This window comes from Protomyctophum parallelum, assembly GCF_964188405.1.
Source record: "Protomyctophum parallelum genome assembly, chromosome: 5".
NCBI classification, from domain to species: domain Eukaryota; kingdom Metazoa; phylum Chordata; class Actinopteri; order Myctophiformes; family Myctophidae; genus Protomyctophum; species Protomyctophum parallelum.
In genome coordinates this window covers 33,221,265-33,244,569 of record NC_139702.1, presented here as the reverse complement: position 1 = coordinate 33,244,569, position 23,305 = coordinate 33,221,265, and the positions used below count along the sequence as shown (strand labels likewise).

Genomic DNA, 23,305 nt, shown 5'->3' with positions numbered 1-23,305 from the left:
TTTAGTTTAGTGAAATGTCACCAAAATAATTGAAATGTGTGTGTGTGTGTGTGTGTGTGTGTGTGTGTGTGGGGGGGGGGGGGCATATAATATAGTAATACAGTATGCCTTCTAGCGATAATAATATACTCACTCTTCTCAGCAAATGCGGCAGCTCTGTAACATAAGATAACGAGATTGTTAATATCATTACAATGTTTAAATGACTTCAATTTACATGTTATATTAAATTGTTTCAAATTACTCACTTGAGTCTAAGGTACTCTTCATAAGCATCAGTGTATGCTGAAATAGCAAACAGAGGGGAAAAGAAAGTTAGGACATTTCTAAAGCAGTATATTACACTGTAAAATCAACGGTGTTAATTTGACTCTCAGTGTACAAATGGAACCAAATGGTTCCATTCATGCACTCAGAGTGTGTTTAGAACTCAATGTTTCCATTGCCCACCTTGTCCAGAGAGGTCGAAGCTGCGGGCGTATGTCTTGACCCCGTCTGAGATCTCAATGGTGTATTGTCCCTTCTCTCTGTCTGTGGGATCACAGATCTGCATCCAGGCCATCTCCGCTGTACCACCAATCCTCATCTTCTCAGAGGAGGAAATCTTGCTGTCCCTGCAAGGATCACGTCAGATATGTTAGAGTCCAGGCTTACACATTAAGCATTGCGTGCATATTCGGGTATTTTTTGACCCCCTTCAAGGACCCCACTCTGAGAACCACTGAGAAAAGGAGGAGTTTGTTTGTACTTGTGCTTCCAGCTGGTCTTCATCTCCTCTGTGTAGTAGGTCATGTAGCACTGCAGTCTGATGCCTTCAGGAGTACACTGGAGAACCAGCTCTGAGGCAGACGCACCTGTGCAACACCAAACACAATCATGTTTATTGTTGCTGTCGGGCAGAAACCTCTTATCTCCATATTTTAACTTTTTGTGTTTTTTTGGTAAATTAATGCCTTATTTGTTTAGTGTCACACAAAATAATCAAAATAGCAGCTGGTCCACATGCTCAAAACACGTCGCAAAGTAACGCATTTTGAGATTTTTGATTGTGTGCTTGTGTCTGTATGACATACAGACAAAACAAAAACATATAATCATATTCATTCCCCAGGTTGTAGATGGCTCTTTAAGAGAGTTTGCTAGTGGTTAAAAAAGGATATGTCACCATATTGGAGAAGTGACAATAACACAATATTGTGGAATACACTTACAGCAAATAAAAATGCCTGGTAGTATTTGCTCAATTTGTGGTGTAAAAGGGCACAAAAAGAGGTTAAGTTCAGTAATGTATTCACAGTAATGTGAATACAGTTCAAAACAACAAGTTATTATAATATAACTTAGTGTATAACTGTGTATGCCATTAGACAAAAAACCAAGGTTTGTAAAAGGTTGCTAAACACATCTTGTACTGTATGTAAATAAGCTAGTGGTGGCAGTAACAGGAAAGAGAGTGATAAGATGATGCAATCTGATTCCTACCAGCGATGTGGGCAAGGCCATTGATGATGTCATCAAACACTGCAAGGCAGAAAAAGATCAAATCAGACCGTAGAAGGAAGCTCAATAAGCTTTACAACAGTAATAATAAACGTCCCAGAGGTTGACCATTCACTGGTATTATTGATCTTAAGGTTGTACCTTGGCCAGAAATGTCAATCACAGATGTGTCCTTTCCTCTGTCGTCGCTGACAGTTGCTTTGTAAATGCCCTGGTCCTTTCTGGAGAACTGAGAAAATAAACACCATACTTAAGAGGAATATTTAAACAAGCAATATTGGAAACACAGAATGTACGATCGATCAATAAATCGCTAGATCAATAGATCAACCTGTGGGCCGTGTCCCCACAGGATTTGGCGTATACAAAATACTATGTGTACTAGGCCTATAATAACTGGTCAAACTTTGGCCAATTTGTCAAATATTATACATACATTTTGAAAATAGATCTGCTAATTTCACAATATTTATCTGTGGACTCGAGTCAAAACTAAATGCAATGCCTCAACTCCTACAACTCCTGCTTCTCAGGGTTAGGGGGTCCCCAATTAAAATATGATTATTTGTGGGAGGGGGGGGGGGGGGGTCGCAGCCTGAAAAGGTTGAGAACCACTGGGTTGAGCAATAGGGGTGCAGTGCTTAGTTTAGACAGTACTTGGTTTAGACTAGTCATTGGTTAGACCAGTCATTAGTCCTACAACTAAAAGGTTGAAAACCACTGGGTTGAGCAATAGGGGCGCAGTACTTAGTTTAGATAGTACTTGGTTTAGACTAGTCATTGGTTAGACCAGTCATTAGTCCTACAACTAAAAGGTTGAAAACCACTGGGTTGAGCAATAGGGGCGCAGTACTTAGTTCAGATAGTACTTGGTTTAGACTAGTCATTGGTTAGACCAGTCATTAGTCCTACAACTACAACCTAACCTCCCACGGGGCAGACCCATGTCTAACCAATGACTAGTCTAAACTAAGTATGCACCCCAAGCAATAGATCATGGCTGAAAAGTCTTATGGTTAATCAATTCAGAAGTTCAATATTGCAGAGTGTGTGCCAGTGCCATGAATATTTTACCAGCGGGATGGGCAGAGCAACGGTGCCAGACAAGACATTAGGGGGAGTATCAAGAACAATCTCATCGTCATCCTTGTACCAATGGAAAGCAGACTCTTTCTTCACGTTCGCCACCTGAGACATACAGAGCACACAGAGAAAGATTTAGCGGCAAGCCTGGAAAACAATTACATCATTTATGCAGAGATTTTTGTCAAGGGTTTTTCTCAAGATTCACCTTGAGAAAATATTATTAATCTGTTTTAATATTATGGTAAAAAAAAAAAAAAAAAGCCTGGTCCTCAAAAGTTTGGTTGGCTGTATTACCTGGCAAACAAGCAGAACGGTACACTCCTGATCCACTGTGAAATTCAGATACTCTGAGAAATGTGGGCCTGGAAAAGAAATCACAGAAACATTATTCATGATATCGCCAGTATGTCAAGAGACAACTGCCAGCAACATGTACAGTACAGTGATACATGGTCAAATACTATTTACAATAGTCTAGGCTAGAACTATAGTTGGAATATTTAGAATGGCATTGCACTTCAAACAGGATCAGTTCCTTCAAAGGTGGATAAGCCCATCAGAGGTGGCAACTACAAGCACAAGCGCCTGTTACTACAAGCGTGAGATGTTTTATATTCATTACCTCATGGTTTGAATGAGTAATGTGATATCAAACCGTTATCTGTACTTGTTTTTAATCACGCACATACAGTCTTGGGTGGGACTTTTTTCTACCTTTATTTATTGTATTATGTTTCCAGACCGTGTGTATTTGGGACATGTGAATGGGACACAATAATAGCATTTTGATTGCTGACTTGACATGATGATTAAACGGTTAATCATTGTTAATTGTGTAGTTCATGTATCCCAGGTGTCTCTAACCATGTGATGGACGTGAGCATTCAAACGTTTAACAAGGGCCTGGTTATTGGACAAGGTTCCAGAGTTGGTTCAGTCTTTTTTTAGTAAGGATAGAAAGGGTAGTGGGTTTTAGAATAGCGGTAGTGTAAATGAAATTTGTTGTGTCTGAAATATAATTTGTTTATTTATTGTAGATTGTTCTATTAACCACTAAGCTTAACACCAGAAATGACCCCACCCCACCCCCAACGGTTTACTGTACAAATATTTAATACTAGTGTTGATGATGGGTTGATGATGTCTGGTATATTATTGTATATCTTTAAATGTCTATGAATTGAATACACAAAATCACAAATAAGCCCTCATGGCTTTTTGGGTTATCCTTCTAGCACCACTGTATAGTTTTACCTGTTACCACTGTACTTAATTGTGCCACAATCTCTACCCACTTGATTCTACTCACCACCGCACACATGCTCTCTGTATTATGTACCCGATGAAGACCATAGCAGGTGTTCAGGTGCCTTTCATAAATGTTTGGCAGCATTTAAGATGGTGTGCAGATTTCTCTCTCCTCAACAATTTAGAATAGTAACATACTGCCAGTTAAGTCACTTAAATATACAGGCAATTCAAGCATGTATTGTGTTGTTTTGCACCTACACAGTATCTTACTGTAGCCTAAAATAACCTATAGTTTCATGCGGTAATATAAACAATAACACAGCTGCCCTAAAACATGGGAAACACCTGCTACAGTTGTTAGTAAGTCAAGGAACCAGAAAGCAAAATATAAATGCAAATGTAAACACCTGCTAGGATGTTGACATGGGTTTGTCACATGTCTTCTTGCAACAACACAATGTTTGAATGTCTAAAAAAATATCTGTCAAATGCTGACACTCGTCTGTCATTAGTGTCATTGTTCAGTTACCTTGCTTCCTGATGTGCTCTTTCCTCTGGAACTCTGCCTCCTTCAGAGCAGCCTTAAACACTGAAAGAGAACATTTGCACACACAGCAATGTAAATATATGGCCTCTAATACACACATGCATGTGTCCATACTGTTTAACCTAGTGTAATATACTGTACTAACTCAACTTGAACTCATACTGGAATCTCTTTTATCCCAGCTCTGGTAATCTTCCAGGACATAACCGTAATATAAATAATTTCCTAATTTGAACATTAAAAGTAGTGTATTTAAAAATACACTTTTTGTTAATACAGAATGTTGAGATAAGTGATTGATTGCATGCACACAGTAAATTCCTCTGTGTAAACACACAATTAATTCATTCTGAGATACGTTATCTTGATCTCGAGAGTTAAATTAATACTCAGGTTTTCACATTGCCTAAAATACATTAATATATCGTCTCTGTCGGGTGGAAACCTCATATGTCCAAAACCGTTACTTTTGAGGATTCAAATTCAAAAATAGCAAAAGTAGCAGATCTACAAGGTCAAGACAAGCCATTATCGAGCCTTGTGTTTTGAGCTTGTAGATCTGCTACTTTTGATGCTTTTGTGTGACGCTGTAGTATGATCAAGTAGGGCATTAAAAACCCAGTATTGCTCAGTGGTTTAGGGAGTTATCATTGTGTCTTCCTCTGGAAATAATCACTTATACTTTGAAGAATAAACAGAAGATGTTTGATAAGATATGGGGACGGTTTATCCAATATATTACGGTTAATGATTTATCTTATTTAATGGTGGAAACTGAAAATGTCTAATTGTATTCTTTGCAGCTGTTTGGTCTTGTGGCCATAAGGACTCTGTTGTTGTTACCATTCTAAGTGCCCTTATTTTATTATACTGTATTTATATATGTATGTACTGTATGTTCTTGTTTTCATTTTAAGTCATTGTATTGTATTGTATTGTCTGATTATGTATTGTTTTGTTGTATTGTCTGTTTGTTAAAAAAAGAAAAATGCAATAAATATATTGTTAAAAAGAAAGTAGGGCATTAATTTACGGGAAAGTTAAAATATGGAGATAGAGGTTTCTGCCCGACAACAACAATATATTCAACGATATATATAAGCGACTTTGAGTACTATATAAGCACTATATAATTTCCAGCTATTATTATTATTATTCACGTGTATTCAATCAGTCAGTCAGTCAGTCAGTCAGTGAAGCCCTACACACACACCGGGTGCGCAGCGACGCGGCACAGGCGTTGCCATGCGTCAACGCCTGGAAAATAGAACGGTGGCGTATCGGAGCGTCAGGCGAGGCGTGAACGCGTGTCGGACAGAGCCGGTGTGGGATAGGTTCATTGAAAATAACAGAGTTTTGACGCGCGGCATTCGCAGACGGTGTGTGTAGCCCTTCAGTCAGTCAGTCAGTCAGTCAGTCAGTCAGTCAGTCTCTCCTCCAACAGTGTGACATGATGTGAAACAGAGTCTCACCGTCTCCCACCAGCACCAGTGAGCTCTGGTTCTTGGCCTTGCCGTCAGTGATCTGAACGGTGTAGGTTCCCTCGCTGTTCTTGGTGAAAGTCTCCACTGTCATCTGGATGATTCCAGTAGCCACGTCATGGCTGATCTTATTACCCTGGAAACGAACACACCACAAATATCCTGTTTTTATTCAACGTTATTAGTTGGTTTAAGTTTCTGTAAGTTATGTTATGTAAGATAAGTTAAGATAATATTGCCGTTATATAACCCTGTGCTATTTCTCGCTCGATGGACATTCCATTTAGATTACGTAATTCCATGGACAAGTATTGCTACCGTTACACGCATTCCTAGAGTGTAGTTAAAACCGCAATCATTATTTGAATTAATACATTTTTATTTTAATCTGCATGGTATGTTATTACAATAAAACTAGCACATCTGCTGTGGTTGGAGGTGACTTTTAGGTATTATGATTCTAAACCTACCAGTAGAAGAAATCACAGACTGAGGCTTTAACTTTTGCTTTTGCAAAATATCTGAGACCTTTAGGGTTTTATGGAAGCTCTTAGCTGCGTCTGAAAATGCATTCTATTGTCAGGCCCCACTTCAAATACTCCACAAGCACAGCGTGACGCGTTGTGATGTTGTAGATCAACTATTTCCGGCACGGCACACGCTTTCAAATGACTATATGGTGACAGAGAACTTTAATCCATGACAATGAAGAGGTGGCACTATACCTCTCCACTTTTGACCTCTTGGTTGTTGAAGATGAACCTGTAGGACACGGCGGGGGTCAGTTTCAAAGCCTGCAGCCAGAAACGTACATGGCCCTTCTCCAGGATCTCATAATTCAGACCAAGTTTCAGGGGAACAACTGGGCAAAAACAAAAAACATGGATTAAGACTCAAGTAACACCTAATCGTCCACAAGTGATAGATTGCACCAAATAAAAGAAATACAAAAGCAAGAGCGGGCCGGTACACATAAAACCTTATACTCATAATATAATTAATATATTTGAAATATATACACTTTATTCTAGCTGTCCAATAGGGTGGATAGGTTTGTCTAAAACAGCCTTCTTCAACACTGACACAAACTCAAACCGAGCGACCATCAGGCTATTTATGAAACATACCGGTACATATTACCAGTAATAATAGGAAGCAATTATGATACTGTGATGTTTACCTGATATCCTGTTCTCTTTGCACTGTACATATTTACCCTATTGTTTGTTGACTAGGGTTCATGCCATTTACTCTGATTCTGCACTTGTACTGTACAGTAAGTCACCCTGGAGTGTCTGCTAAATGCCTACATTGTAAATTGATAGGTCTTCTGCATTAAAGCTGTTTGGAGCCTCTGTTCTCAAAATGAAAAAATACAAACCCCCTCCCTCTGAAGTGATTTGCTGCCCTATTAAGGTGCATCTGTCAACTCAATCCCTTGGAAGTGTAAGTAAGAACACATGCTTCTAATCTCAATTAAAATATTTAGCTCTCTATTGTTCTTTAACATAATTCTATATTATATATATTTAATATAAAGTATAACATATTTACTGAATGTTACTGAATGTAATTCTAACCATGACCTTGATTTTCTTACCCCTATGAGGGTTGGAAAATGTGTCACATCTGCAATTAACAGTAGGAGCTAACATCAGTGTGGAGACTATACTGTATTATTATAATTGTTATTTTTATGAGAATATGTCACCCTTAATCATGCCATTACATGATTATGGTGACCTTTAACCATGCCAACCGTACTGTTACAATAGCATGATTTCATGACAAGTTCATACATGGATAATTATCCCAAGGTTCAAAAGAAAGAAAATGCTGAGGTGTTGAATACAGTCTGATTTCACAACGCGCTCCCAAATGGCACCCACTCTTTTATGCACAAATGTTAGCCTCTTACTGTACTAGGATCATCACGGGATAATACACACCAAAGATTGTTGACATTGTTACCAGACAACATAGAACATACTAGCTGTCTGACTCAGACTTAAATAAAAAGTGAATCAATCATTTAATTCATTTTCCTTTCTAACGGATAGTAGATACAGTAACATAAAGGAACATACTGTCATGGAATATTGGTTTTCAAATATAATTAAAAAAGTAATTGATGTAGAAAAAGAGTTGCCAACTTAAACATGATAGCCTACTTACTTGGATGCCTGATGGCATGGCTGAGTTCCAGCATGGTATTCAGGGCTGTAGAATGAGATGAGAAAAAAAAGATTACGCGGTCACTTAAAAGCCAACACAGCTACAATGCAATTACTCTTACACAAGATGATTTGATGGACAATACATATTTTTTAATTGTGAACCACAATTGACTATACTGAATTCTGTACTGTACTTGTCATGTGGGTTGTACGGTCCCTTCACCATACACTGTATGTGAGGTCTAGGCTATGTGTGTCAACATGGCATGTTACGCATTACGCATTGCTGTGAATGTTGTTTCAATATGACTCTCTATCTGTGTCTCAAAGAGAAATTAAATTCCTATTCTTAAAAATTGACTTAAAAGCTGCAATCCATAACTTCCAAGTCCTACCTCCCGGATGTCCCGAAAGGAAGTGTTAACTGCTCTGCCAATAAGGCTGCTTGGTCAGGGGTGATATTGCATTATGGGCAGTACTACTTGTCAAACTACAGTAGTTTGTCGCATTCCTGAACCTATGATGTCCATCAGTTCAAGGCTTCATGGGGTGTGTCATTCTTTGGTGATGATTTCATGGATATTCTAATCAACCCCACCTACCATCTTCAGTCAGAGTGTGGCTGGCAGAGACACCATCCGTGTCGGTGACAACAGCAGAGTATTTGCCCAGATCGTCTTTATCTGGGTTGGTGAAGGTCAGCTTGGTGCTGATAAAAGTAAATACAGCAAGAATAAGAATGGATATACTGTAGCAAGTTAGCTACTTAAGTACAGTACTTGAGTAAATGTACTTAATTAGAAATGTACTTACTAACAGACAATGCATGCAGGCAACTTAATTTCCAAATACACAAGCTCACAATGCGTTGCTGGAACTGGAAATCTTCTGAAAGGGAACACTTTTGGACATGCAAGGTGTTCACCCAACAGCAAATCTTGTCTCTTTATTCCACAGTCACACACAGTGTAAATCTGCAGTTCTGACTGAGACTTCATATTAATGTTTGTGTTAGCCGTAGCTTAATTTGAGGGGACAGGTTCGCTTACGTTCTTCCTTTAGTTGAAACAGAGATCCTGTCGCTGTCACCAACTGCTTTATAGTTCTTAGACCACATAAACTTAGAGGTATCAGCCATCTCACAGGCCTCATAGGACAGGAAGATGTCTCCGGTCTCCTCGTCCACACCACAGTTGATCTCTTGGGAGCCTTGGAATTGGAAGAGAAATGTCATGATGTTGACTTTGACATATACTACCATTGGCGAGTATAGTTGTCAATAAAGGGTTTTTATTGATTCAGTTAGATCGCGCTCGTATGCAATGTATGAATGCCTTGCGGTTGCTAGGCGATCGATTAAACCAGAAATTAACCGGAAAAAGTCCGCCTCCAGGCTCCATCCGCTTCAATGTAAACAGATGTTTTTAAATGATTATTTCTCATATTGCGTTTTTTTCCCCAAAACAAACTTTATTCACAGCCCATTCCTAAAGCATCGCAGAACACGTTTACAAAAGTTATGTTTCCCCCGCAATACATAATTTGTGTACATCTAAGGTTCCCAAACTTTTCAGGCCCCCCCAAAATAGTTTGTTTACTGTTGAGTGAGAAAACATTTGGTTACCCCCTTGGGGCTCCTGACCCCCAGTTTGGGAGCCACTAGTGTACATCATCATAGAGCTTTAATTACCTGCAATAGCTTTGGCACACACAGCCTCAGACGGCGGGGAACCTCTTCCGACAGCATCACCATTGACTGCACGCACTTTGAACACATACGATTCACCTTCCACCAGACCAGTCACCTGCAAAAACAAATCACACCTGTGTGAACTGAGCGGTGCAGGCTGCTCAACAACACCGCTGGCTGGCTGCAGTTATAGTTATACTGCTCAGTGTGAATGGCCCTTTAGGCTGCTCAACAGTGTGTGACCCGAATGCGACCCCAATCAGCCGCAGGGGTCAATGGGTCGTACCCCAAACAGAGAGACAGACATACATACTATACACACACGGCCAGTCATTGGAGCGGTTAGGCACCGCTCAAAAGGACAAACATCTATAACATCTTCATCTCATTGTCACTGGAGACCTGAGAGTTAAAGCTCAGTTCAGACCAGGGGGGCAGTCAGACAGATATTTTGTGAAGCCACTAAGGAAATCGGGACATCCTGAAAGTTCATATAATGGCCTGTTGTGGCGCTGTCATTGGGCCCAAAAAACCCCCCATAGAGGTCCATGTATTTGGGCCCAACTTCACCTAGACTGTATTACCTTAATAAACATGGTCATGAATACTTTCTGCTTCCAGTCACTAGTTTAAAGTCTCATTTCTCATGTCATAATATTATTTTTGGAAAATTATGGTCCCATTTATTAAAAGAATGACCATAAAGTCGTGTATGTTCTGAGGGGCGTGGCTACCGTTACAGTCTATGAACGGGAGCCACCCCCCGTTCGAGTCAAAATAAAAACCAACTAAGAAGAAGGGGGGAAGTCCCGCCTCGTTGTCTGGGCCAGCCAATGGGCCAGCTGGGCCCAAACGGATCTAGAAAGATGGCGATTTACTGACTGGCTTCATTTTACGTCCATATCAGACCCGGCGAACGCTTTGTCCATATTTTTTTACAGTCTATGGTTCAGACCAAAGATTCACGATAGACAACATCATCATCATACCCGGGCCGGAAGTTATGCAGGAACGCCTACTGAGTGGCAAAAAACTACTTTCTTTGCCTCGACAGCCCATACATCCAAACAGAAAAGTCCTATATCTGATTGTATTAAATGATGTTAAACAACGTTAAACTCACTTTGCCACTTGATTTGCCATTCACGTTATGCATGCGCATACCCTCTATTGGAGGAAATGGTTTTTAGAACGTTGCAGGGGAAAATTCTGATGCCGGCTGATTAAGTAGCAAGAGATTCAATTCAGATCACACAAACACTTTGCTCACACAAATCTGCCATTGATGTGTGGGCCTGTGATTTTCACTGTCCAGTTTTAGCGACAGGGCTGTGACAATACCATTGCTACTGAAAATCATTCAAAAGCATAATTACACGCTGTATGAATTTGAATGATAGCGGGAATCTTACCGGCAGGTAACGATGGACAGCAGCCTCAGCATTCAGGGTGACAAAGTCCTTAGAGCCACTTTTGGCCATTTCAACATGGTACCCAATGATGGCACTGGCCCCGGTGAAGATCGGAGCCTTCCAGAAGATGACCAGAGAATGACCTCTCACTTCACTGAAGCTCAGGTCATAGGGTGGACCTAAGAGTAAAAACATAAAACCCATGACTGAACATGCTGTACAAAAGTAGTTCACATTAATTATAAACCATAGGATGACTTGCATGAGTTTCAGCATGTATTTTTTGATTACATTTTATAATTTTGACCATGCATTTAATGGTTTATAATGATTATTGTTTGTTGTGATGTCTGACTTGGGAGGAGTACCAATCTTGAAGGTCCAACATTAGTTGTGGTTAGACATAGCAGGTTCACCACATTGGTTTACCAAATTGGTTAACCAACCTTTAGCTCTTGTGTTGAAGGTCCACTATTAGTATAATTACACTTCATCTGAGCAGGTTCACCACAGAGCTCAAATCTATAAGTGACTTGAAAACGAATGCGTCTCAGCAAAGTACTGTACAGCAAAGCTGACCACAACCTTAATGACACCTCATTTGTTAGTTGAACCGCAAAACAATTATGAAACAATTTTAATGAGGCTGTCCGGCTGTGTGTGTACAGTACAGTACAATACTGTACAGTATGTCTGCAATGACTCCATACACTATCATAGTCTAGTCACACACAACGCAATATCTTGACATTTCATTTCAAGTATTAGATGTCTATAAACTGTAGGGCTGACCTCGATTAGTCAAATAGTCGTATAATCGATCGGAATGAGTCTTAGTCGAATACCAATCTCTTAGTCAATAGTCAATGTATTTTGTTTTGCATGATTCGATTTAGAGATTGGCCTAATTTGTTATATTAATTAAGCAGGTTATATGTCATGATTTATTGGGAGAAACCAAGCAAGTACCAGTATATGTTAAATCAGACATCCTCACAGCCCAAATGGAATGATTCTGTTGCAGGGTTCCCCAATTAGTTTTCCCCAAGAGCCAAATTATGTCTAGGGTGACATGCTGAGTGCGACGAAAATGTTAATTTATTAGTTAGAATACATGTAGAAGACCTACACTATTTGACAGTTGCAGAAACATAATTGCCTTCCTTGACACATTAACGAGCATCAACATTAGTCGACTAATGACAATCCTAGTCGAATCCTAGTCGACTATAACAAACTGACAGCCCTAATAAACTGACATTAAATATGGTGCAAGTTGACGGTCAAAGCTCAATCGTCAATCGTGGCAATAAGCTACAGTACATGACTCAACTATGCAAACCTCTGTTGCCATTCTTTACAATGGTACAGAATACCTGCACACCACTGTTTGTGGTATACATTAACAACATTAACACCGGCAACCCTGGCAAATCTTCATTTATAACTAGAATACCAGATGTATAAGCTCATAATGATGGGATGCGTTGTGAGCTCACATATCAGCAGACACGTCAGTGTGTCACAACCATTCACTGTGAGTACGTCGCGACACCCCCACTCTCACAGATAGGTGATTTCATCCCCTCCACTTTTGACCACCCGACTGACTGTTTTTTGTTTTTGTCAGGAACAACTCTTTGTTTCCCCTATATGAAAGTCTATTGGCTCATTTAAGATTGATTGAACAGAGACTGTGCCATTTTTGCCTAGCCAAAGCATGCCAACCTAGGATTTTTGGCCGGGAATAGGCTAAAAATAGAACAAAAATAAAAAATAAAACGCCAAATTCGGCGGGCGGGCATCGTCCCCTCTCCACGCTCATCCCCCCCCTCCCCACGCTCATCCCCCCCACCTTCATATACCCTGTGACACCCCTGCATAATAGATATTTCCATTATTTGTTGTACGACTATGGGTGGAAACCTCATATGTCCTTCTATTCTTTTGTATTATAGTGGTCATATGACAGTTATATGTAGGCATATTATTGTCTTTTGGTATGTTCTGTATGGGTGTGTCACATATATTGTAAGTACATTATTTGATTTATTGTATACCTTGAAATCTTGAATAAATAAAACTGTGAAAAAAAAGAAACCTCAGGTGTCCAAAACTGTTACTTTTCAAAATAGCAAAAAATAGCAGATGGACAAGCTAAACACTAAAAGTATGGAAATAAGAGGTTTCTGCCCGACAGCAACGATATAGGACTTAATGGTAAAGCCTAAAGAGACAATGATAGAGCGAGAGACATGCAGTTAAGCGTCTCCAACCTGGTTTTGCATGTGTCCAGGCCTCACACTTCAGAGGGGTACTGGGATTGGAGGGCACTCCCACACCTGCAAGGTTCCCAGCTTGAACCTTGAACTCATAGAAGGTTCCCTCCGTCAGACCGTCAACCTGGAGTGAAGAAGGAATAAGAGACGTCACAAGAGAAGTCACATCATCTTCAAAGACGTACAAACACAAAGTGAACCCTCAGGGTGAAATACCCTGATTTGTTTCAGTGACCAGATTCCCAAACAAAATAAGTCTAACTTATGTAAGTAATGTACACAATAGGTAATTGTGTTTTTGTGTGTGTCAACATGGCCTGTTGAGTTTTTTTTTTCTTTATTTTATTTTTTGTGTGGATACTGTACCTCAACAGGATCAGCTATTTTACCACTTACTGTTGTGAAATATGCCTACCAGATTTACTACATAAAACGTATTATTCCATGACCAAAGAAAATTTAATAAAAATAAAATTCCATGACTTTCTATGGCTGGAGTTGAATTTTCTAAATTCCATGACAGTCCAGAAAATCCATGCCCGATGGGATCCCTCTCTCTGTCTTTTAGTTCATTTTGCCAACCCAAATGATTTAGAGAAACAGAACTCTAGCCACAAGCTTTATTACCTTCAAGCTATTGACAACCTGTTGGGCAGTAATATATTACTTAGTAATATAGTTTTTACATAGCAATAAATTACAATATATTACTGTAATATTAATATATTAGTAACGAGTAGTGTAACACATTACAATTGTCAAACCAGTAATATTATTACATATTACTGGTCCAAGTAACACAGCATTACTGCATTACAATCAAGAGCTAAGCACTCCGAGCCGATAGTGCCATAGTACAGTAGGTTGTCACAAGCTACACATTGATCTACACCTTGCGAAGTAATTTGTAACAATATAAAATATAACTTATTATTCCTGATACCATAATTCTGCTTAATGCTTTTTAGCCCATTTAGACCAACAAAAGCATCTATGTCATGATTTTATTTTAAAAAACTATTAGGATTAGGGCATTTCGTTGCTGTCGGGCAGAAACCTCTTATCTTCATCTTCAACCTTTTTTTCTATTAGGAGCATCAATGATAGAAAAACAACAGTTCATGCCAAGTACAATCCCACTCTCAGACCACTTACAGTGACTACCCTCTCTTTGATGGCAGATAAATTAACTTCCTTCCAGGCCAGAGTGTCGGCATTACGCTTGTCCACGTAGTAGGCGTTGACCTTTGAACCGCCGCAGTGCTTGGGGGTCTTCCAGGCAATGGTCATGGATGAGCCGCTACAGCTGAGCACGGTGATGCCGAAGGGGGCACTGGGGGTTGCTGTTGGGGGTTTGTTGTTATTTTAGTTGACATGTAATGCATACTGAAGGCTTTTAGCTGATGCCTCTATCATTATCCAAAGCTACTTATCAGGAAATTAAAGGGCAACGTCACAATTTTCGTTAAACATAAAAAAAACGTAAATCTAAAACATGGTGTATCATGTAGGCTGGCCGAGGTTTGCCAGCACAGAGAGAACAAGCTTTTGACACACAGAATTGGGGAATGACTTTTCAATCCTCCCCCAAAAAATCTGTGATGTTGCCCTTTACAGTCACATTACATTTACATTACATTTTGACACTCCAAATGAAATGAAGTTTAATTTCAATTTTAAGTATATTTTTGTGGTCCAGACTACCGTAGTCAAACTCATGCAGGTGGAGTATTTCCGTGTTGAATAAAGCAATACAGTGGCATAGATGGTACTGTGATTGATAAATACAATATGAATACAGTGATAAGTGAAGGAAGTGACAACAGTGGATAAGTACAGTGAGAGAACATCATGAAAGTACATACCGTACTCCACACCCTTCCCTAAACACAACAAATGAAATGATCCACACAGTGATGAATGAATGGAAAACTGAAAAGAAACTGTCATTTTGATGACAGTTTTGTTACACATATAAGTTGTTATACCTTTCAAGTCGGGATGCAATTAAAATTGTGTAATTTTAGTTGTTGCTATATATAGCATATTTCAATCAAGATTAGGAAGTTTTTCCAGCAAACTTGTTCCAGGTCTAAATGGGTTTTAACACACTTTTAGGTAAATAGTGCAAGTAACGCCTTTAATACAAAGCACTTTACACCGGGTCAGGGATCGAACTGGGAAGTGGGAACCTTCAGTTTCCTAAGCGGCCACTATACCTCCTGAGCCACTGCTAGCCTGTGCTACGCTTTATTCGTTTTTGTATATTTACAAACATATTATTCTTAATGTAATAAGATAATATCATCTCTTTTGGTTTGAAACCTCATATGTCCAAAACCTTTCTTCAAATTCAAATTCTAAAATAGAAAAAGTAGCAGCTCTACAAGCTCAAATCGAGCTTGCAGATCTGCTCCTTTCAACGCTTTTGTGTGACGCGGTAGTATGATCAAGTAGTGCGTTAATTAAAAAAAAAAAAAAAAAAAAAAAAAAAAAAAATGGAGATAAGAGGTTTCTGCCCAAAAACAACAATATACGTGTCGGTCTGCTATTTTATAAGCGCGACACCGTTGTGCGACAAAGTATGACTCAGGCTTTACTCACCAAGGGCAGGCTCCACAGCGATAGGAGAAGACTCCTGGGACTCCTCACTGAGACCGTGCACATTCACTGCCTGAACACGGAACGTGTAGGTCTCTCCTGGAACCAGGCCGTGAACAACAAACCTGACAGTAGGGATGGGACGATAATCGCTATGATCACTTATTATCGTAATAAAAAAAACAATTTTACACTAGGAATTTACACTAGGATGAATTAGCCCTTCGATAAGTCCCTCTCCAACCCGTCTTTGTCCAATAGACACGTTAGCAATGGTTACTAATAGAGGAGACTTGGCAAGCCTTCCTTCTCACCCATTGAGACGCATGTTACATGACGGGATTTCTTCATCATCATCATACTATAATTCTAACAATGTCTGTGTGTGTGTGTGTGTGTGTGTGTGTGTGTGTGTGTGTGTGTCTGTCTGTCTGTCAGAAACACCGCATTATCTCCTCATTGCCGGCACCAATCGCTCCCACTTTTCACACAGGCATTGACCATATGAATATGGAGGGCGTAACGAAGCCCTTTTTTAGATTTGACACATTAATGATTAATAATGAATTTATTAGTGAATTCCTCACACACCTCCGCCCCTTAGCGACACCTGTATCACAGGCCACCGTTCTCACTGTTACCCCACTGGCATGCTTCCTCTAGCTACCGGCGCAACACAACAAATAGTGCCCTATAAAATTTGGCCCCTCCCCGTCGCTCTGGCTGCTGTCGAGGCGAACACTCTACCTTAGTAGGATCCGAGGGTTTTCTTCTTCCTCTTTGTTTGGAGTAGCCTATACCTTCACTGGATTACGTTCGCTACGGGGATGGATTACGTTTATTTTATCACCTTTACTTTGCTTTGGAGGGAGTGTTACGTTGGGAAGGAACTCTGGGGGCAACAGACTTTGTTTGGAAACACGGAACAATACAAAACAATAAGGGAGCTCGCACGTGTGTGCGCGAGACACAGACATTTGTTTCGGATCATTCACTCATTCATTCAACTCTGTGTGTATAACTGTTGATTCCTTCATTTGACTTGAGATAAAAGGTTAACGTGAGTTTTGTTTCTGACTGTTTTCTGCTTGCTTCTTTAGGCTATTTTCATTACATTCCCTTTATCAATCGTATCCTAAGAGGAGATCATTCACAACCCGTGATTAAGGGAGCTTGCGCGTGTGTGCGCGAGACACGGACATTTGTTTCGGATCATTCACTCATTCATTCAACTCTGTGTGTATAACTGTTGATTCCTTCATTTCACTTTAGATAAAAGGTTAACGTGAGTTTTGTTTCTGACTGTTTTCTGCTTGCTTATTTAGGCTATTTTCATTACAATCCCTTTATCAATCGTATCCTAAGAGGAGATCATTCACAACCCGTGATTTAAATAATTCGTAGCAGTGATAGCGATATCTGACCGTTACATATGGTCAGATATTACATACAACAAACAACATGCCACGAAGAACATTTTTCTGCGCAACAGACCCACACGGGGAAAACAACTTGGACCCCGATACTACTAGCTACTCTTGCGTCAGTCGACATAACTGCTTCTTTGGGAAGCATCGCAGCCAACGCGCAGGTTGCGTGGCACAGGCACCTGAAAGCCAGCTCTGACAGTTCTGACGGGGGCATGTTAACGTGAACGAAAATATTCAATAACTTCCATTTATACACAGAATATCACCACCAAATTTACATCACACATCAATGGTGTACTTATGATTGTACTACAGCATTTCCTTATTAAACTTACGTTTAATTAGCCTACTTTTGTGCCCAACCTAACTTCACAACACCATCTGTAAACAATCCCCCCCCCCCCCCCCATCACATTACCCACACTGAACATCATTTGCTGTTCATATATTCAGAACGGGTAAGGACTAGTATAAATAATCGATCATTTCAGTAGTAAGAGCTTCAAAATGTCTTCTAAATGTAGTTAACCAGGCCTGCAGTAGGCTATGCACTGGACAAATGTGCTTGACATTATTTTAATAAACTAGAAATGTTAGAGGGAGAAATGGTATCCAACTCAATCAACTTTAACAACTGTCTGACGGGAGTTTTCATGTAATGCACAACAATAAGACTGGTGATTAGTGATCAGTATTATTGCCATCACCTAGGTGGCTCAGTCGTGTAACTTTCCCGACGCTAAGCTGTGTACTGTATGTGTTCAACAACGCAGCCATGCAAAATAACACTGACAGCTATAAATTGACGAAAGCTTGACCAGCATAACAACGGTTGCTAAACTATTTGGATTGGCATTGGACAATCGCTTTTGAGGTAGGGTTTATTGAAGGGCTAAATGGATTTTGTTGAGCTGCAAATTCAATATCACTTAGTTAAAACGGACCTGTAAAGTGTTCGCTCTTATTTCACTCTACACAAATTGATTTGCCTAAACGCTGTTTAGGCATAAGGGTTCGGGGTCCCACATTCTTTTATCCAGCACCTGGCCTACTCACACAGTAGGTTTCAGATTGTGCACACGACTATTCCTATGTAGAGTCTACATAGGAATACAGTAGAGCCTTGACAACAGTAGAGCCTTTGACAACCCACACTTCAATCAACCAATAATAGTGTGGGCTAGCCTGATTATCAGACTGTAGCTTTCTTGAAGCTTTGCAGTCCACTAAGAGAGTGGGCGGGGTCTTTGGGCTGGATCCAGGCTAAGTGTGGGCAAGGTTCAAGGCCAGAATGCCCACCCAGCATCCACATAGATGTGGTGACACACATTCTAATATACTGTGTATAATTTCATATAATAGAAATGTAAAGAAATAAGAGCCAGGAGCCCCCATGCCAACATGAGAATTATACATGTATTTTGTATACTTTCTTTTACCTCTATTGTTTTTTTTTTGCATTTTTGCATTTCTCTAACTATAAACGTTCATGACAGCAGTATAAATATATTTTATGAAAAGCTACTACAGTGAAGTCTGTTCACAGAAGTTGTTGTAGGCTATGTTGGGATTATCTGACGAGGTACCATTTGAGTGGGCAAAACCTTATTATACTAAATAATACTAAATTGTTTATAGGGTCAATAAGTAAAATAATATAGCCTTTCCACAGGAGTATCTTTTTATATTTTTCCAAAAAGAATACAAACAGCCAATAGCATATTACAAAGTTATCCCCTCACTGGGGAAAATTCCGGGAGGAAAAACGAACACACACCGGGGTGAGTTGTCCAGTATTCTGTCAGGGCGTCCCACACAGATCTACATATATGCTCACCTGTTGAGCTTGTAGGGCTTGTGGATGCATGGGGTCCACTCCTTGGCGCCTGCAACACGGGAGTCAATGTAGTAGCCCATGAGGTTGTTTGGGTGTTTGGGTGCTTCCCATTGTACAAACACAGACGATTTGGTGTTCCTGGACGCAATCACCTGACCGGGAGCAGAGGGGACACCTATGTACCAAGAGTAAAATAAACAATTAGTGCACTGTATTTGACATTATGTACAATATACAATTATACATACATGTACATACATAATATACTGTCTTTTTAACGGATGATACGGCAGCATATACATATACTTTACACACACATAGCAAGTCAAATTCCTTGTACGTGGAAAATACCTGTCAATAAACAGATTGATTATGATTGGTGTCTCCTTTAAAGTGATACTCACCGTGTCCATGCATGCAGGAAGCTTACCGGTAAATAATATTTCATAAAATAAAAGTGCACATTTATAATATGTCACTGTTTATGCAAAAAGCTATGATTATAAGAGACCATAATGAAACCTGTGCACGATTAATAATCAAATACATTTGATAGACATGAGAATTATGGTAGAAGATACATGTGGTAGGTGATCATTCTGTAAGCAAGTGAACATACAGTGCATACATTTGGCTCAAGACATACTGAATACATACCACACCTTTGATAAGAGATAACCTGTTATCCTGCAGTTTTGTGGTGAAATGTGCAGTAATGTCTGATTGTGATAGGATGAGTGAAAAGGGATGAAGTTAGATTGAATGTGGAGCAAACTTTTGGCAAACCTCTAACCAGACTCCAGTCCGATTTATTTTGCAAATAGTTCATGTTCGATAAAAAGAGAAAAACAATAAATAAATAAAAAATCTACAGTACAGTAAGAGCACCTGATGGATGCAAACAATACACTGACACATCCTTGGTGTCAGTATAATTTGCAAAGCCGCTATCGCCCGATGTGGCAAAACCATTTGTTTATGTTGAAGATCATTCATAACATATACTTTAGATTTATTTGCAGCGCCATTGGACTGAGGTCTGCTTGTAGTGTCCATTAGTCATGGTTAGTGTCTTGAACAGAAGAGTACGTTGAATGGTGCGTGCACCGTTTTGACGTTGCGACCGTAGGTTGTGACATTACTCAGACAGTGACAGTGACGCTGTGACCATAGGTTGTGACATTACTCAGACAGTGACGTTGTGACCATAGGTTCAGGTTGTGACATTACTCAGACAGTGACATTGTGACCATAGGTTGTGACATTACTCAGTGACAGTGATGTTGCAAAAACTACAGTGTTGTGATGATGTGAGAAACATTTAAATCAACATACAGTACCAGTAGGCTGCTCACTACCTGAAACATACATTCACATCATTTATCTTTACCAAAAGGACAATTTGATTCGCTTATACTCTATATATGTGGAGATTATAATTTGCATTATAGCTTATTATAGTTTTAATACTTAATAGACATGTAATAGTGTACATGACGGCTATGTATATATAATTTATTTATATATTTACGGTATTTATTTATTGAAAGTACATATTAAAGCCCACCCTTACCATCCTTATCAACCTTTTGTATGGGCTCCGTAGCCACAGAGGGCCCGCTGGAGCCATACATGTTGACTGAATACACGCGGAACTGGTACTTTATCCCATCTTGCATATCAAAAACAGGATAGCGAGGGGATTGCAGTTTGACTGCCGTGTTGATCTTCTCCCAGGATCCACTGAACCCCAAGTCCTTGGGAGAGTCGACAAGATAAAGCCATCTATACTGTATAACAACTTCATCAATGTACTGAAGCATGAAACACAAAATGTAATTACAATCTAAAACATAACGCGTGTATAATATGTTTGTAGGAGTTGGGGTGGGGTTCATTTCATTTTAATCCTGATTCAAAAGGTTAAAGATTGGCGTTCATTCATTCTCACTTAGAAATCATTAAGGGTAGACTACTACTGCATGAACGCTGTCAAGAGGTTACCTTTTGAAAGTTTGGATTTTGAATGAAAATCCATTTCACTGTAAGTGAAATGAGCCCCAACAAAATTCATGTGTTGTCTAACATTCTGTCTAATATTACATACCTTCACATCAAATCCTCAGTGTCAATTTAATTGCGAGAAATTGACCCACTCTGAGGATTTTGTGTTGTGATAACTATTGCCCAATACTTAGTAGTGTACGTGTCTTTTTTTATCAACTGCTTTAATTATCGTTACGTTTAGTTTTTACAGTCACTAGCTGCCAATTCCTACTTGTTGGTCTAGGGAAAGGTGTAGATGACTGCATGTCTCCTCCATAAACATGGGAGTGGCCAGCCTTGCACTTGTGTATAACACTTAAATGATGCATCTGGTTCGTCCAATGTGATATCAAAAGATAAACTAAAATAATTTCCACCCTGTATTGACAGAAAGTAGCTCATAACATGTCTACATTGGATTTTTATGAAACAAAAGACTGCAGATAGAAAGAGGATAAGTCAAGCTTTTTGTACAGTATAGCTGCAATGTTGGTGAGTTTAAGGTTGTTTAACACAATCAGATATAGGACTTTTCTGTTTGGATTTATGGGCTGTCAATTGCTAAATTGTGGCAGATGGCCACGGTCCACTCTGCATTATGCCTTTGTGTCCTTTGGGGACGCCCGGCCAAGCCTGGTGGCACCATGGAGGAATCTAACCTCAGTCTCCATGGTGGTGGGCAGGTACTTTGCCCCTGCGCCACCCGGACGCGACAGTGTGCTACACTGCTAGGAATTATTGAAAAGATTCAAGAGATTTTATTTGCCACTTGCTCATGAATGTGTGTGCATTGAAATGTTGAAGCAGTCTAACCAGAGTGGCCACCGGAGCTTCCGCGGGAGCCGCCCCAGCGGCTTGTGGACGCAGTCGCGACATCCTGGGACTTTGTGCCTGTGCCGGTGGCTTCACTGGCTTGGTTTGGGGGACGGGCGAGAGGCACATCTTCTCAACGACGTACCAAAGTGGAGCCCTCCCGCGAGGTTTGGGAGGCGTCCAACTCAGCGCAACGTATGAATTGGTAATCTCAGAAGCATGCACCTCTGTAGGCTCCCCGGGAATTTTTAAATGACCTATATTGAGAGTGAATGGTGTTGCGGCATACATAAGAACTACATAATTTGTATCAGGAACTAGATATGGGAAGTGAGATGATGAGTTTAGTTTTTGCCTTGCAGAAAGTGTTAAATTGAGGGTTATGGGGAAAGCTAGTACAGCTTTCAGAAAGCAAAACTGTTTGAGTGAATTCAACTTTAAAGCGTATAGCATTAAAGTGAGTTAGCGTAAGATTAAGAAATGGCATCACAAAAGTTAGAATGGGGGAAATGGTTAGACTTAAATATGTAGAGGATTAAATTGATTACATTAAAGAGAATGCCTTAGTTGTAATGTTTTTGTCTTGTTGACTGTCCTCTGTTACGCAAGAGTTGTATTTATGTCAGCACACACTCATCTGACACACAATTAATTGCTTTGATTCTGTAGGCAATTTACGATTGTTGTCATGCTCGTGTTCCTTTAATCTCATTTTAATCCCATTCCTATTTTAAACGTATTGAACATTGTAAGGGGTATTTCACCCTTACAAATTCTGCAACATTTATATATGTGAATGATGAATGGCAACAGCTAGCCAGCTGTGATGACAATGGTGATGATGAAATGACATTGATGAAATGACGTGGATGAAATGATGTTGAATACATTCTACATTTACAATGTAATGTAACTCTTTTTAGTTACATTCTAAAATGTAAATGCAAATGTTATTTACAGTAGCTGGTGCTCATGAGGCAGGGGAGGAAAAACGTGATATTAGTGCTCAACGTAGGAATGTTATCCAGAGCATTGAGCCATTATATAAAGAACACGGGTGATCCATCCTCTGAAGGGGTTCAACCCAGTCACATATACTACCTTCCAGGTCATCGTCCTTGATCACTATGTCGTACTTTCCGTCAATCTTAATCA

At 39.7% G+C, this 23,305-nt stretch overlaps 2 protein-coding genes across 3 annotated transcripts in view; both read right to left on the bottom strand.

The window, feature by feature from the left end:
• LOC310859298 (myomesin-2-like) overlaps positions 1 to 23,305 on the bottom strand; it is a gene marked incomplete at its 5' end in the record, with an annotated part of 43,556 nt that overhangs the window by 2,329 nt on the left and 17,922 nt on the right. For both annotated transcript variants that reach the window (XM_083765739.1, XM_083765740.1), the window contains 20 exons: positions 134 to 156; positions 249 to 285; positions 451 to 614; positions 749 to 854; positions 1,483 to 1,521; positions 1,642 to 1,729; positions 2,575 to 2,688; positions 2,881 to 2,948; positions 4,367 to 4,426; positions 5,857 to 6,001; positions 6,591 to 6,727; positions 8,041 to 8,085; positions 8,645 to 8,751; positions 9,092 to 9,251; positions 9,733 to 9,847; positions 11,145 to 11,323; positions 13,421 to 13,547; positions 14,579 to 14,766; positions 16,028 to 16,149; positions 19,292 to 19,466. In XM_083765739.1, coding sequence (XP_083621865.1) covers positions 134 to 156; positions 249 to 285; positions 451 to 614; positions 749 to 854; positions 1,483 to 1,521; positions 1,642 to 1,729; positions 2,575 to 2,688; positions 2,881 to 2,948; positions 4,367 to 4,426; positions 5,857 to 6,001; positions 6,591 to 6,727; positions 8,041 to 8,085; positions 8,645 to 8,751; positions 9,092 to 9,251; positions 9,733 to 9,847; positions 11,145 to 11,323; positions 13,421 to 13,547; positions 14,579 to 14,766; positions 16,028 to 16,149; positions 19,292 to 19,466 — 2,199 coding nt within the window. The remainder of the gene's footprint in view (positions 1 to 133; positions 157 to 248; positions 286 to 450; positions 615 to 748; positions 855 to 1,482; positions 1,522 to 1,641; positions 1,730 to 2,574; positions 2,689 to 2,880; positions 2,949 to 4,366; positions 4,427 to 5,856; positions 6,002 to 6,590; positions 6,728 to 8,040; positions 8,086 to 8,644; positions 8,752 to 9,091; positions 9,252 to 9,732; positions 9,848 to 11,144; positions 11,324 to 13,420; positions 13,548 to 14,578; positions 14,767 to 16,027; positions 16,150 to 19,291; positions 19,467 to 23,305) is intronic.
• Positions 19,478 to 23,301, bottom strand: LOC310859299 (M-protein, striated muscle-like). Its single transcript, XM_083765741.1, has 3 exons — positions 23,252 to 23,301; positions 22,151 to 22,407; positions 19,478 to 21,048 (listed from the first exon to the last, which is right to left on the bottom strand). Exons 2-3 carry the CDS (start codon positions 22,277 to 22,279, stop codon positions 20,848 to 20,850), a joined length of 330 nt encoding a protein of 109 aa, XP_083621867.1. The 5' UTR covers positions 22,280 to 22,407; positions 23,252 to 23,301; the 3' UTR covers positions 19,478 to 20,847.

Bases quoted from the DNA above. Each gene is read 5' to 3' on its own strand.
- LOC310859299 (XM_083765741.1), bottom strand. From the start codon at position 22,279: ATGTGCCTCTCGCCCGTCCCCCAAACCAAGCCAGTGAAGCCACCGGCA. The intron at 21,049-22,150 runs GTTAGACTGCTT...GACTCTCCCAAG, and splicing joins AAGCTCCGGTGGCCACTCTG to GACTTGGGGTTCAGTGGATC.